The 16,205-nt window shown below is 46.7% G+C and overlaps 1 protein-coding gene across 3 annotated transcripts in view; it reads right to left on the bottom strand.

Annotated features, from left to right (window-relative positions):
* Positions 1-16,205, bottom strand: part of PLCD4 (phospholipase C delta 4) — a 29,594-nt gene that overhangs the window by 1,231 nt on the left and 12,158 nt on the right. For 2 of the 3 annotated variants that reach the window (XM_058438219.1, XM_058438218.1), the window contains exons 1-11: positions 14,510-14,633; positions 13,233-13,464; positions 7,678-7,879; positions 6,243-6,387; positions 5,107-5,259; positions 3,599-3,775; positions 2,441-2,536; positions 2,163-2,319; positions 1,695-1,811; positions 1,285-1,457; positions 16-151 (exon numbers count right to left, since the gene is read on the bottom strand). In XM_058438219.1, the coding sequence (XP_058294202.1) occupies positions 16-151; positions 1,285-1,457; positions 1,695-1,811; positions 2,163-2,319; positions 2,441-2,536; positions 3,599-3,775; positions 5,107-5,259; positions 6,243-6,387; positions 7,678-7,879; positions 13,233-13,464; positions 14,510-14,590 (1,669 nt within the window). In that variant the 5' untranslated portion in view covers positions 14,591-14,633. Of the gene's footprint in view, positions 1-15; positions 152-1,284; positions 1,458-1,694; positions 1,812-2,162; positions 2,320-2,440; positions 2,537-3,598; positions 3,776-5,106; positions 5,260-6,242; positions 6,388-7,677; positions 7,880-13,232; positions 13,465-14,509; positions 14,640-16,205 lie in introns of those variants that run through there. The other variant, XM_058438220.1, reaches the window with a different exon arrangement.

Genomic DNA, 16,205 nt, shown 5'->3' on the forward strand with positions numbered 1-16,205 from the left:
CTGCCAGTTTCTCACCATTGTTCTCCACATAGTTGGTCTCCTGCCGTGCTGTGTCTAGACGGACACCAAAGATCTGCACTTTCACCAGTGGATCCACAATGGACCCCTCTTTGGTCTTGTCCACTTTGGGGAGTTGCTGACCGCTGATCACCTGTAATCAGGGCTCTGGAATCTCACAAGTTCCTGCTCAGCCTAGCCCCACCCGACCCTACTCCCAACCCCAGGGGAGGAGACGCTTTTTGGTTTGTAAAACATCCTCCATGGGTAATATATTTTCTTCTAGTATTCTATCTGCAATTTAAAATGCACCCAAAGGCCGGGCATGGTGGCTCACGCCTGTAATCCCAACACTTCAGGAGGCCAAGGTGGGCAGATCACTTGAAACCAGGAGACCAGCCTGGCCAACATGGTGAAACCCTATCTCTACTAAAAATACAAAAATTAGCCAGGCATGGTGGCGGGCGCCTGTAGTCCCAGCTACTCAGAAGGCTCAGATGGGAGAATCGCTTGAACCCAGGAGGCGGAGGTTGCAGTGAGCCAAGATCATGCCACTGCATTCCAGCCTGGGCAGCAGAGCAAGACTCTGTCTCAGAATAAATAAATTAAATGGATCCAGGTAGAAATTCAACAGTTTGAAAGTAGGCATGCTAATGACAGCAGCCTCTTTTTTTTTTTTTTCAAAGAGACATGATCACACTCTTGACCAAGCTGGAATGCAGTGGGGCAGTTAGCTCACTGCAACCTCCAACTCCTGGGCTAAAGTGACCCTCTAGCCTTAGCCTTCTGAGTAGCCAGGACTATAGTCATGTGCCACCATGCCAGGCTAATTTTTAAATTTTTTGTAGAGACGGGGGTCTCACTGTTGTCCAGACTGATCTCAAACTCCTGGGCTCAAGCAGTCCTCCTGCCTTGACCTCCAAAGCACTGGGATTACAGGTGTAAGCCATTGCTCCCAGCCAGCCTCTTTTATAGCACTTCCTGTGTACCAGGAATTGTAAGAACTTTATATTAACTGCTATACTCCTTATAACCCTGTGAGGCAGGTGGTAGTGTTACCCCTATTTTGCAGGTGAGCAGACTGAGGTATGGAGAGGTTAAGGAACTTGCCCAACATTACCCAATTAGGAAGTTGTGGTTTGAAGCTAGGCAGCTGGCTCTAAAACTAAAACTAGACACTATTAATAGGCTATCCGGCCTCTACATTCTGGTCAGGCCTAGCCACCTCTTCCCTCACTTCTATCCCAGTTATCTCAGTTTCTTCCCAACAGTTTATTTCCACTGTACCTGGATTAAGAGAGTCTGGGCTTTGAAAGGGCTGATGGGCCTCTCAGGGTGGAAGGAACTCTGGATATCACGCAGGAAGTCTGGCTTCAGCACATAGCCACAGCCGCCATTCTGGCGGAAATGCCCATCACAGATGTCCATTTCAAGCCCTGCAGTCTGCATATTCATGGCCACTGAGGGCCCCAGGAGAAAAGAGAGCAAGATTCACCATGGAGGCCTTCCAGCCCCTCTTTCAGGGAGTTAAGAAGATAGGTATTGGGTGCACGGTACCTGCTGGTAATACCTCCACTGATAGCATTTCTCAGCCTAGCAATTTTCTTGAGCTTTCTCCAACCCTACTGTCACTAGAGAACTTATTTCCCACCTGCTGCTCCTCCACTCCCTCTTCCCAGTCCCTGCTGTCTCCTCACCCATCTGGCAGCCTGCATTCCAGAGTTCCTGGGGGTTGTAGTTGGAAGAGTCTGTCCTCAGGCCGCTGGGATACACACGGCTTAACTGCCAAGTATTGTGCTGCACAAACTCATTGCCTGTAAAAGGGTATGGAAAGGGAGATGGAAGTGGGGTGGAATCTCCCACTTCCTTAGTCCCAAGGACCCTGCCTACTCTTCACCCTTCTCTCCAGCATCTGAAGCTGGCTCCAGAAAGTTTCACTGTGCCTCTCTACTCTGTCCATCCAGACCATCTTCCCCGCTTTCCTGCCCCTAGACCCTTGAGCCACTATTCATAACTCCTCTGCCCTTGCCTGCTCTGAGGAGTTTCTGAACTCCTTCATCTCTCCTTAGCTACCTTGTCTTTTTTCTTGGGACTTACCTGCCAGTCCATCAGGCCTGAACCTATCCATCCCACTTCCCTCCCCATCCCTCCATTTTGGTCCTGACCAGCCTCCTTGATGAGGCGCTTGGCCTTGGTTTCAGAGAAAGATGATATCTCGTAGAAGTGGTAGTGCTCCTTTGAATGTGTGAAGCTGCGGAATGAGACAGACTTCAAGTAGATAACCAGGGAAGAGAGGGCTGGACACAAGATGGGCTTGGATTTCTGGAGAAGGTGGAAAAGAAGATGGAATTGAACCCTCAGCAGTCTGAGAGAAGAAGATAATGGCCATCCAACCTAAGCCTCTGCCCACTGCCTCCCCACTGTATTCTCCCTCCTGCCTCACCTGCTGGGACAAGAGAAGGGACTCAGGCTTGGAAATAGGAGCCTGGGCCATAATCTGACAACAGATAGACGGACAAAACAGCGGGCACATCACAACCTGGGGGTGGGAATGGGAATAAAGACGGTCTGCATGTACTGCTGGGATCAGTGTCAGCCTCTGGGCTTGTGTTTGCTCTATGTTATATTCTGGGTGACAGGTTTTAAATTTATTATTTAAACAGAGAGGCATTATCCTCCCTCTCATTTAAAACAAAGGAACAATAATCTTTGGTCAAAATGTACATGAATCCAGACAGATATGTCAGGGTATGCAAATGGTCATGTAAGTCACACCTGGAAGGGCGTGAGAGTCCCAGAGTAATATCTTTGGATTTGTCTCCTGAATTCCCATTTCCATCCCTGGACATGGCAGCAGGTTAGACACCACAGCCCCAGAAAGCACAGGATAAGCTAGGAGTCAGTCAGCTGAGTGAGCCACGCAAGTACACAAGAGAAAGGCAGACTTCAAACCAGGATCTTGGAGGCCCCACCAATGGCATCCCTTCTCCCTCTGCCTCCCTTCCCCATAGGGAGATGGACCACTCTAGCACAGCCTTCTCAGAGCCTTCACCTTCCCCACCTCCAAGCGCTCTCCTTCCTGCTTCTCTGGCTACTGCTGGCCCTTTCTAAAACTCATCCTTTCCAAAAAGCTTTCTCTATGTCCACTTTGGTTGAGATCACAGCAATCATTCCAGTAACCCCTACTTACCCAATATAATAATGTTACACATACAAACACACACCCGCTCATCACTGGTTTTCAAGCTGGCCTTTAAGAAGACCAAGAAGTACAAAAATGTCTCAGGAGTCACTAGGGCAACCAGGAGAGAGCCAAATGGGTGCTTCAACTAGGATGGTTCTGCATTCATCTATTTTGTATAAGATTTCATTTTTAAAAAAAGATGTGGCCCAAAGAAGTTGGAAAGCCACTGCAACATACCTATATATGGCAGTATATAATACATATTGATGCCATGTATGCGGTCTTAAATCTCCTTCATTGGGAGGAGGGTCATTGCTTCTTGGCCCTGCATCTTGCACGGCTCTAGTCTTCATGAACAGGCCTTCAGCTTGTGCAAGTTGACTAAATACCACAGCAGAAAGACCACTCCTGGCTTACCTTCTTTTTGTCCTTACTCTGAAGGTTCTGCTCCTGGGGCTCAGGCTCAGTCTCAAACTGGGACTCCAGTGCCAATTCTGACTCCTCCAACTCAGGCTCTGCTTCCTCTTCCTCATATTCCAGGTCTTCCTCAAGTGTTAACTTCTTCCCCTTCACCAGGATCTTCCTCCGAAGCTCCTAGGGGACAAAAATGAAGGGGCTGTCTACCTGTCTGCTCTCGGGTCCTTCTGGGAATCATGCCAGTCTCATTGTTCTCAAAGGCAGAGGAAGTGAGTAAATGGTCAGAAGTTCCCAAGGGAAGAGATCAGCTGCTTGATACAATTGGAATCCCCCATATTGTTAAGCAAACTTTCAATATCTCTATCCATATGGAAAATAATATATATGGTCTCCTGCCACACATTTGACACAGTAAATACTCCTTATAGATTAGAGATTTACATGTCAATATAAAGAACATAAGAATACAAGAAGGAAATAGAGAATCTTTTTGAATAATCTTTTTTTTTTTTTTGAGATGGAGTCTTGCACTGTCACCCGGGCTGGAGTGCAGTGGTGCAATCTCAGCTCACTGCAACCATCACCTTCCAGGTTCAAGCAATTCTCCTGCCTCAGCCTCCCAACTAGCTGGGATTACAGGTGCCCACCACCATGCCCAGCTAATTTTTTTGTATTTTTAGTAGAGATGGGTTTTCACTATGTTGGCCAGGCTAGTCTTGAACACCTGACTTCATGCTCCACCTGCCTCGGCCTCCCAAAGTGCTGGGATTAGAGGCGTGAACCAACGCGCCTGGCCTGAATAATCTTACTGTGGGAAAGCCTTTAGAAACATGACTTGAAAACTCAGGGCCAGGCGCAATAGCTCACGCCTGTAATCACAGCACTTTGGGAGGCTGAGGAGGGTGGATCACGTGAGGTCAGGGATTCGAGACCAGCCTGGCTAACATAGTGAAACCTCGTCTCTACTAAAATATAAAAATTAGCCAGGTGTGGTGGTGCACGCCTATAATCCCAGCTACTTGGGAGGCTGAGGCAGGAGAATCGCTTGAACCCGGGAGGCGGAGGTTGCAGTGAGCCGAGATGGCACCACTGCACTCCAGCCTGGGCGACAAGAGCGAAACTCTGTCTAAAAAAAAAAAAAAAAAAAATCTATCGATAGCTGCTTGTTATGGGAGAGGTTGGGATTATGACAGGAGGGGAGATTTCCCTTTATATTGTTTGTATAGTCCACAACAACTATGAACTACCAGGAAAAAAATCAAGATACTTCCACTGAGAAAAGAAATAATGTAAATTGTTGATTTAAAACTTAGAGAACTATAAATAGAATTCTGTATTCAATTAGATTTTAAGTTAAAATTGTCTCCAAGGATCCAAGGACATTAAAGAGCAAGATGGTCCATCCGAGGATAGAAAGAAGGGAACAAAGAGGGGCATAGAGAAAGGAGCCCAGGTGGCGGAATCCGGAAGCCACAGCAGAGCCTGGGCTGGAGGAACAGTGTCCCTACCTCAGGTGAGGGCAGCTGAGTGGGCAGCACCCCATCCAAGGTGGTGCTCAGCAGCTGCTCCCCCAGGATCTCAGTCAGATGGCGGGCCATGGTCTGCTGCTGCTCCCAGCTGCAGTGGGTCTCCAGGGACAAGATGACTGGGTAGTCTGACGTCTGGTGGTGAGGGGAGGGAACGGTGGATTCAGAGTTCTAAAACACTGCAACCTACTTCTTCAAGTACCCACTTCCTAGGCCTCCCTACTTACTCACTCAAATGAGTACCCTGATCGCTAAACTCTTCCAACTCCATTATAGGATTCAGTGAGATCTTGCTGGGTCCGAGGCCCATGCCTGGGACGCTGCCCACATCTAAAGACATATTCACATCTTGGGATCCTAAATCTCATACCTGTGCCAAGTCTGACCCAGGCCCCTCTGGGACCTTTGAGTTTTCAGGCTCTTAGTGGGAAGGACAGGCCACATTCCCTGGTTATGTGTTCATGTTGCACTCTCATGCTTTCATCCTCCAGATTCCCATTGTTCATCAGCCCTACTCACCACTATCTCTGTTTCCTATCCACCTCTTCCAGAAGGGTGATAAAACTTGTTAGAAGTAATAGTTTTTGTTTTTGTTTTTGTTTTTGAGATGGAGTTTCACTCTTGTTGCCCAGGCTGGAGTGCACTGGTGCGATCTCGGCTCACTGCAACCTCTGCTTCCTGGGTTCAAAGGATTCTCCTGCTTCAGCCACCCAAGTAGCTGGAATTACAGGCATGCACTACCATGCCCAGCTAATTTTCTATTTTTAATAGAGATGGGGTTTCTCCATGTTGGTCAGGTTAGTCTCAAACTCCCAACCTCAGGTGATCCACCCGCCTCGGCCTCCCAAAGTGCTGGGATTACAGGCCTGAGCCACCACACCTGGCCTGAAGAAGTAATAGTTTCTAAGCATAAGTAATTACCTCCATAACTACTAATTATTAGTAACACATCCAACACTTATTCATAATCAGCCTTTAGTATTTGCTTGATGCTTTACAGTTAAATCCTCTTTTGATGGAACTTCCCCTGCACTCTTCCACCCTCCCCAGATACAAAGCCAGTTGTTCTTCCCTCAGACCTTCTGGCCTCACCAGTGTCCCCATCCTGGGGCTACTACCTGGAAGGCATACTGTGCTACTGTGGCCACGACATCTTTGAACAGGATGCGGGAGGTCAAGGTGTGTCCGTGGTAAACGACAGGTTCCCCACTAGGTCCATCCCATACATCCACCTCCACGCAGCGGCACCCCCGCTTCAGGGCCCTGAAAGAACCACATCCCCACCGAGAGATAGGAGAGGTCAATATCTGATCTTCTACCTAAGGACTCTCCCCACTCTGGAGAGAACAGCGCTCACCAGCACTTACCCATCCAGACCCCTTCAAGCTACATCTGCGTAGAGCCTTCTCCATCCATGGGGACACTGCTGCAAGCTCACACTGATCTCTACCCATACTTCAGCCCACCCGACTCACAGTCTTTCCATAGCAATCCATCACACATTGCCTCATGATGCTTCTGGCGTTCTGGTTTTACTTATTTATTTATATTTACTTTTATTTTTTTGAGACAGGGTCTAAATCTGTCACCCAGGCTGGAGTGCAGTGGTGTGAACATGGCTCACTGCAGCCTTGACCTCTCAGGCTTAATCGATCCTCCCACCTCAGCCTCCAGAGTAGCTGTTACTACAAGCACACATCACCATGCCTGGCTAATTTTTGCATTTTTTGTAGAGATAGGCTCTCACTATGTTGCCCAGCCTGGTCTCGAACTCTTGGGCTCAAGCGATCTCCCTGCCTCGGCCTCCCAAAGTGCTGGAATTACAGGCATAAGCCATTGTGTCCAGTGGTGTTCTGGCTTTATATCCCTATACAACACCCTGGTTATTCAAACTGTCAGTAAATTTACACCTTAATTCCTCAGCTAGACTTCCTAAGGTGGAAACTATATGTTCCACTCATCTTTGTATCCCTTGAAGCTACTAGTTCAGTTGCTGGTAATACAAAGATATCTTGACTATTCAATCTAATCCATGATTAGTCACAATAAAATCAGCAACTGCTTATTAGCTATTGACATATGGATTATCGCTTCACAACAACCCAGACAGAATAGGCACTGTTACCATCCCTGTTTCACAGATGGGAAGACTGAGATATAGAAGTTAAATACTTAGCCCCAGAGTACCAAGTGAAGGAGCTAGGATATAATTTCAGATGGTCTGACTCCAGAACCTATATTTTTAACTCCTATTCTCTATTGCCTTCCATTTAACAATCTGTTTATTAATTTGTTAAGTATAAATCTGTCAGGGCCTCTTGAGTTCCAGGAGAGTTTCATAGCTTGTGAAAGAGAAGTTCCATTTACCCATAGGGTTTCATTACCATTCTCCCACCAGTCTTCAATATCTCCTCCAAGTATCTCTGGTATCCAGGGCTCCTCAGCCCCTAAACCCCCACAACACTGTCCCAATCTGTTAGACACTGACAGCTCCCCTCACTTTTCTACATGGTCCCTCTCATGAGTTGGACCCCTTCTCTACCACCACTGCACCGTATATATCCCTCGACGCTGCTCTGGCCACAAAGCTGGTCCCCCACTAGATAGGTGTTATGAGAAGAGCAGATGAAGTAGTGGTTCAGGGGTTGAGTCATATCCTGATAGATGGGGAGGCAGGCTGGGTTGAAGATGTCTCCATCCTTAGAGCAGAGGTAGCTGAGGAAGCCATCCATGCTCAGCACATGCCGCAGTTTGCCTGGAGTGTGGACAGGGGAACACTAGGTGAGAAGCTCTGAATGGGAGCATCCTAGCACACCTACAGTCCATCCTTCCTCCCACTCCATCCAGAGCCCTGCCTTTCAGATGGCACCCATTCCCAGCCTTTAGATCCCAAACTTGCCCCACCTAGTGTGTATCATTTCAATCATTCCCACCCTCAAAGAATGTTAAAAGAAATCATTAAGATCATTCAAGGCCGGGTGCGGTGCCTCACACCTGTAATCCCAGTACTTTGGGAGGCCGAGACGGGCAGATCACGAGGTCAGGAGATAGAGACCATCCTGGCTAACATGATGAAACCCCATCTCTACTAAAAATACAAAAAATTAGCCGGTCGTGGTGACGGGCGCCTGTAGTCCCAGCTACTCAGTAGGCTGAGGCAGGAGAATGGCATGAACCCTGGAGGCAGAGCTTGCAGTGAGCCGAGATCGCGCCACCGCACTCCAGCCTGGGGGACAGAGTGAGACTCCGTCTCAAAAAAAAAAGTTCATCCGAGTCCAGTGCTATCCAATAGAACTTCCTATGATGAGATAAATGTCTTTTTTTTTTTTAACTTTTTTTTGGTCTTTTTTTATGCTGTAGTACTAAAGAGAAAAACGTTTTATTCTGCAGTGTCATATATGGTAGCCTCTAGCCACATGTGGCTACTGAGCACTTGAAATGTGGCTTGTGTAACTGAAGAACTAAATTTTAAATTTTATTAGATTTTAATTAAATTAAATTAATTAATTTAATTTATTTATTTATTTATTTATTTTTGAGGCAGAGTCTCACTCCATCTCCCAGGCTGGAGTGCATTGGCAGGATCTCTGCTCACTGCAGCTCCGCCTCCCGGGTTCACACCATTCTCCTGCCTCAGCCTCCCGAGTAGCTGGGACTACAGGCGCCCGCCACCACGCCCGGCTAATTTTTTTTTTTTTGTATTTTTAGTAGAGACGGGGTTTCACCGTGTTAGCCAGGATGGTCTCGATCTCCTGACCTTGTGATCTGCCCGCCTCAGCCTCCCAAAGTGCAGGGATTACAGGCGTGAGCCACCGTGCCCGACCTAGTTAATTTAATTTTAAATAGCCAAATGGAGCTCACAGTTACTACAATGGACAACATCCAAAGGGCTAATTTTATAGATGGGGAAACTGAGGCCCAGAGAGACTCAAAGTCAAAGGCTTATTGACATGGCCAAGTTACCTGTATTTTCTTCCTTGGGCTGTGTACCTGTGACTAACTATGGCCTGAGGGTTTCTTCTTACTGTCCATGTTCCCATATGATGTTTTGAGGATCATTTGTCAACATCCCCTTAAACTACACTCCCATTGAGAAAAGGGCCCTGTTACTCCTTCCATAGCTCCCTCCAATCTCAGTATGGGCTTTATACAACAACAACAATGACGAACAGTTAAGTTATCAAGCACTCACTCTATGCCCAGGGCATTCCATGCAGCATCTCACTCATGTTCTCAGTAACATGATGAAGTAGATGTAATATAATCTGCCATGAGAGGTTAGGTAACTTGCTCCAGGTCTCATAATCAGTAACTGTAGAAGCTGGGATTTGAACCCAGGCCTCCAGGTGTCAGAGCCGTGCCCTGCACAACTGGGCTGTGCAGTCTCACTGAGAATAATGTTGCTACAAGGAGATGTTGCTACAAGGAGGCTCGCCTGGAAGGTGGAACAACATGACTCTCATGGCCAGCTTCCTTGCTCCAGGTTTCACAAGGCCTGGAGATTGTGAAGAAGGACAGGACGTTGGGCAGGAAGTTTCCGGGGTTTTTGTTGTTGTTGTTGTTTTTTTTTTTTTTTTTTGGAGACAGAGTCTCACTCTGTCACCCAGGCTGGATGCAGTGGCACAATCACAACTCACTGCAGCCTTGACCTCCGGGCTCAAGCAATCCTCTCACCTCAGCCTCTCAAGTAGCTGGGACTACAGGAATGTGCCACCAGGCCTGGTTTTTTTTTTATTTTTATTTTTTAGAGATGGGGTCTCACTATATTGCCCAGGCTGGTCTTGAACTCCTGAACTCAAGCAGTCCTCCTGCCTCACCCTCCCATATTATAGGCATGAGCTACCACACCTGGTGGAAGTTTCATTCTTTTTGTTTGTTGGTTGGTTTGTTTGTGTTTGAGATGGAGTCTCACTCTGTCACCCAGATTGGAGTACTATGATTCGATTTCCACTCACTGCAACCTCCGCCTCCCGGGTTCAAGCGATTCTCCTGCCTCAGGCACCCAAGTAGCTCAAATTACAGGTGCCCGCCACCATACCCAGCTAATTTTTATATTTTTAGTAGAGAAGGGTTTTCACCATGTTGGCCAGGCTGGTCTCGAACTCCTGACCTTAAGTTATCCGCCTGCCTCAGCTTCCCAAAGTGCTGGGATTACAGGCATGAGCCATTGTGCCTGGCCATAAAGTTTCATTCTTGACAGTAATAAATCACTCAGGTAAATTTACAGTTGCCAGATACTTTTCATGTGCATTACTTCATTTGATCAATTATTTTACAAATGAGGAAACTGAGTTAGTTAGGTTAAGTGACTTGCTCATGGTTACTCAGTTAATAAGAAGCACAGTGGAGACCTGAGCCCAGGTTTTTTGACTGATACTACTCTCTGTAGCCAGATAAAGTATCTGATTGTCAAGTTCAAGGGAAGGAAATACCAAGAGGGATGGGGGTCGAAAGAAATGTAACTGATGTTTACTGGATTCTGCACAGGTAACAAAAGATCCTATCTCTTTTTTCTTTCTTTCTTTTTTTTTTTTTTTGAAACAGAGTCTTGGCCTGTCGCCCAGGCTGGAGTGCAGTGGTGCGATCTCAGCTCACTGCAACCTCTGCTTCCCAGGTTCAAGGGATTCTCCTGTCTCAGCCTCCTGAGTAACTAGGATTACAGGCTCCTGCCACCATACCCGGCTAATTTTTTGTGTTTTTGGTGGAGATGGGGTTTCACCACGTAGGCCAGGCTGTTCTCAAACTCCTGACCTCAGGTGATCCTCCTGCCTCGGCCTCCCAAAGTGCTGGGATTCCAAGCGTGAGCCACAGCGCCCGGCCTAGAGATTCTATTTCTTAAACTTTTAACTGTCTTCAATTTCATTTTCTGAAATGATTGCTTTACAACCTCCATTCTTTTTTTTCTTTTCTTTCTTTTCTTTTTTTTTTTTTTGAGACAGAGTCTCACCATGTCACTCAGGCTGGAGGGCAGTGGTGTGATCTCGGCTTACAGCCGAGATCTCCCGAGTTCAAGCGATTCTCATGTCTCAGGCTCCTTAAGTAGCTGGAATTACAAGCGTGCACCACCATGCCTGGCTAATTTTTGTATTTTTAGTAGAGAGTTCCACCATGTTGGCCAGGCTGGTCTTGAATTCCTGGCCTCAGGTTATCTGCCCATCTTGGTCTCCCAAAGTGCTGGGATTACAGGCGTGAGCCACTGCACTCAGCCTACAACCTCTACTCTATTCTGAACACCCAAACAAATCTGAAATAACAGATTGTAATGTTTTCTGTTTGACTATAAGTTTCATGAGGGCAGTGTCTTTGTCTGATCTAGGCACTAATGTATGTCTGGTGCCTAGCATAGGTCCTGACACATTATAGGAACTCAATAAGCATTCATTGAAGTAGTGAATGAATGAATGAATGAATGAAAGGGAGTAAGAGTTTAGACCCAAAATACCCGGATCACTTGTCCAGCTCTCATTCATCCCATCTCTTATCCTCACTCTCAAGAGAGGCACCAGCTAAGAGTCAGATGACCTGGGTTTGAATCTCAGTTCGTCTCTCATTAGCTGTTGGCTTTGAGCAAGTCATTGAATCTTTCTAAACCTCAGTTTTCCTCTTTTATACAACTGACTTAATAACAGGACCCATTTCAACAGGTCATTGTATTAGAAAAGGTACGTAGATGCCAGGCACAGTGGCTCATGCCTGTAATCCCAGCAATTTGGGAGGCTGAGGTGGGTGGATCACCTGAGGTCGGGAGTTCGAGACCAGCCTGACCAACATGGTGAAACCCCGTCCTCTACTAAAAATACAAAATTAGCCGGGTGTGGTGGCGCATGCCTGTAATCCCAGCTACTCGGGAGGCTGAGGCAGAAGAATTGCTTGAACCCGGGAGGCAAAGGTTGCGGTGGGCCGAGATTGTGCCATTGCACTCCAGCCTGGGCAATAAGAGCAAAACTCTGTCTCAAAAAACAAAAAGAAAAGAAAAAGAAAAAGAAAAAGGTACATAGAGATATTACAGCATTATGGGACATGTAGTAAAGGGCCAATAAAGATTACTGTTGATTTGCAAGGTTGTACTGAGGACTAAATGAAATGAGGAATGTGAAAGTTCCTTGTAAAGTATTTATTTATTTATTTATTTATTTATTTATTTATTTATTTAATTTTTGAGACGGAGTCTCGCTCTGTCGCCCAGGCTGGAGTGCAGTGGCACAATCTCGGCTCACTGTAAGCTCTGCCTCCCGGGTTCATGCCATTCTCCTGCCTCAGCCTCTCCGAGTAGCTGGGACTACAGGCGCCCGCCACCACGCCGGGCTAATTTTTTGTATTTTTTTTAGTAGAGATGGGGTTTCACCGTGGTCTCGATCTCCTGACCTCGTGATTCGCCCGCCTCGGCCTCCCAAAGTGCTGGAATTACAAGCGTGAGCCACCGAGCCCGGCCGTAAAGTATTTATTATTAATGTAAATTTCTCACACTCTGAAGGGAATGGAGGGCAGGAAATGAGTCTACTGAAGAGGCAAGAGGAAGAAACTTTGAAGACCAAGAGCATATATTTCAGCTGCACTCTTTAAAAGCTAAATAACTGGCCTCCTTATTCCCCCAGCCAGGGGCTAACTGGCTTTCTGGCTCAGAGGCTTACAGACTCCAGAGAGCCACTTGAATTGAAGACAACTCAGGAAAGGGCAGCGAGCCAGCATTTAAAGAAATAGCAAACAGGAACCATGAAAGAAGAACCAGAGGAAAAGGAATCATTTGCACTACAGAAGAGGCCAAAGAAAGAGGATCAAGGGTTTTCTGTTTCCAGTGAGGGCAAAGCTGGTATCAGAAAGAACTTCCTGAAAGTAAAGGAAACATGAGCATAATGGAGGAATGAGGAGCCATGGAATCTTCTTCCTCCTGAGAGGTCTAGCACCTCAGAGGAAACCCCTGTCTTGTCTGAACAGGGAATGCCTGCCCTCCTTTGGGAGGAGTGGTTAAATGAGATGATTGGGCAGGGGTCAGGATAGGGATAGACTCAACCTTCTCTCAGGCAGATGGCTACTTGTCTCTGGACCTTGTAATCATGTCCCTCTCTCCGACCCCTATGTCTGGTGCCTCTCCACCTGATTTCTCTTACCACTGTCTGAAGGTTCATAGCGGTCAATGAGTTCCAGAGCAAGCTCTGAGGTGCAGTCTCTCTCCTTCTGCTCCTCTCGGAGGAAATCCAAAAATTCCAGCAGAGTCAGCTTCTGCCCATCAGCTGAAAAACTTTCAAATAGTTCCTGCACCTCAGCACGTTTAGTTAATGCCTTATAGAACTGTACGAATTCTTCTCCTTCCAGGGTTCCAGACTGGGACGTGTCTGCTGCCTGCAAGAGAGGGTTTAGGGGAGAGTGAATGAACCTTTTAATGGGAAATGTTATCTTTTTCTTTTAATTAAAAAAAATTTTTTTTAATTTTTCTGGGTACATAGTAGGTGTATATATTTATACGGTAAATTAGATGTTTTGATATAGGCATGCAATGTGAAATAAGCACATCATGGAGAATGGGAAATGTTAATGACCTTGACTTGAACTGTAAAAGCAATTTTACAGACAGACAGATCCAAACATGCTTCCATAAAACTCCCACAGAACTCCTAACATTTAATGTTGATAGAATAAATCACTTCAGTAAGTAAGAAGCAAAATTTTAGCCATACCATTTGCTACTAGAGAAAATTTTCAACTAGGAAGAATTAAATCTCCCAAAGGCCCCTAAAAGGTCAGAAGATCCCTCCTCCTATTTACTCACATTCCAGCTGGGGTTTTCCATTGTTCTAGGCACCTGTGAAATTCTGGCCATGGACAGAGAGGTCGTTGAGGTCCAACATAATAACATATTTACCATTGTTATTTACCTTTCATAGAATTATGACTTTTCTTTTTCTTTTTCTTTTTCTTTTTTTGAGATGGAGTCTCGCTCTGTCGCCCAGGCTGGAGTGCAGTGGCATGATCTCGGCTCACTGCAAGCTCTGCCTCCCGGGTTCACACCATTTTCCTGCCTCAGCCTCCCTAGTAGCTGGGACTACAGGCGCCCGCAACCACGTCCGGCTAATTTTTTGTATTTTTAGTAGAGACGGGGGTTTCACTGTGTTAACCAGGATGGATTCGATCTCCTGACTTTGTGATCCGCCTGCCTCGGCCTCCCAGAGTGCTGGGATTACAGGCATGAGCCACCGCGCCTGGCCGAATTATGACTTTTCAACAAGACTGAAAGGCAAGAATCACCCCCTATACTTCCCATTGAGCCTAGAGCATCGAGCCTAGCACTTAGGGCACATAGCAGAGATTTAACAATTGAATGTTGTGGACTGGGGTCGGAGGACTTCTGGCCTGGTTGGCTGCTGGAAATCCTTACCCACAGACTCACCTGAAAAAGACTGAAGGCATATTCTTGGTCCATTTCCACATTCATTAGGTGCAATAACCGCTGAACTTCTTGGAAACTCATCTTACCATCCTGATTTTTGTCTCCACGTTGAAACCAGTCACTCAGCCATCCAGGTATGAGTCAAGGCAAAAGCACTAATGTATCTGTGTGTGCAGTTGTGTGTGCACCTTCGTCCACTGACATCTCTCCCCTCTCTTTCTTGCCACTCTCTCTCCCTGGTGCCAATCCATTCTCCACACAGCTTCTAGAATAATCTCTCTAGAGCACCAATCTATCTTGTCACTGTATGGCCCAGGCACCTGCAGGGACCTCCCTGTTGCCTGCAGAAAGAAATCTATATTCTGGACAGACACGATGGCTCATGCCTATAAACCCAACACTTTGGAAGGCCAAGGTGGGTGGATCACATGAGGTCAGGAGTTTCGAGACCAGCCTGGCCAACATGGTGAAATCCCATCCCTACTAAAAATACAAAAAAATTATCTGGGTGTGGTGGCACACACCTGTCATTTCAGCTACTAGGGAGGCTGAGACATGAGAATCGCTTGAATCAAGGAGGCAGAGGTTGCATGGAGCCGAGATTGCACCACTACATTCCAGCCTGGGTGATGCAGTGAGATTATGTCTCAAAACAAAACAAGTCCATATTCCTTTAGCTTTTTTTTTTTTTTTTTAAGACAGAGTCTTGCTCCGTCACCCAGGCTGGAGCGCACTAGGGAAATCTTGGCTCACTGCAACTGCCATCTCCTGGGTCCAAGAGATTCTCCTGCCTCAGCCTCCTGAGTAGCTGAGATTACAGGCGCCCACCACCACACCCAGCTGTTTTTTATTTGTTCGTTTGTATGTTTGTTTTAGACAGAGTCTTGCTCTGTTGCCCAGGCTGAAGTGAAGTGGTGCAATCATGGCTCACTACAGCCTCAACCTCCCAGACCAAAGTGATCCTCCCACCTCAACCTCTCAAGTAGCTGGGACTACAGGTGTGCACCACCACACTTGGCTACTTTATTTATTTATTTATGTATTATAAATAAATAAAAATTCTTTTATAATTAAAGAGAAAAAATTTTTTTAGAGACAGAGTCTCACTCTGTCGACCACGCTAGAGTGCAGTGGCACCATCTCAGCTCCCTGCAACCTTTTCCAGTTCAAGTGATTCTCGTGCCTCAGCCTCCCGAGTAGCTGGGATTGCAGACACGTGTCGCCATGCCCAGCTAATTTTTTTGTTTTTTTTGTATTTTTTGTAGAGGTGGGGTTTCACCATGTTGGCCAGGCTGGTGTCAAACTCCTGGCCTCAGGTGATCCACCAGCCTCAGCTTCTCAAAGTGCTGGGATTAATTACAGGTGTGAGCTACTGCACCCGGCCACACCAGGCTAATTTATTTTAAAGTTTATTTTATGAGCCAGGTGCAGTGGCTCACACCTGTAATCCCAGCACTTTGGGAGGCCGAGGAGGACGGATCACTTGAGCCCAGGAGTTAGAGACTAGCCTGAGCAATGTGGCAAAATCCCGTCTCTACAAAACAAAACAAAAAATTAGCCAGGTGCGGTGGCACATGCCTGTAATCCCAGCTGCTCGGGAAGCTGAGGTGGGAGGATTGCTTGAGCCCAGGCTGTCATGGCTGCAGTTAGCCAAGATCGTGCCACTGCACTCCAGCTTGGGTGACAGAGTGAGACC

Source organism: Hylobates moloch, unplaced genomic scaffold (genome assembly GCF_009828535.3).
Source record: "Hylobates moloch isolate HMO894 unplaced genomic scaffold, HMol_V3 SCAFFOLD_1, whole genome shotgun sequence".
Taxonomy (NCBI): domain Eukaryota; kingdom Metazoa; phylum Chordata; class Mammalia; order Primates; family Hylobatidae; genus Hylobates; species Hylobates moloch.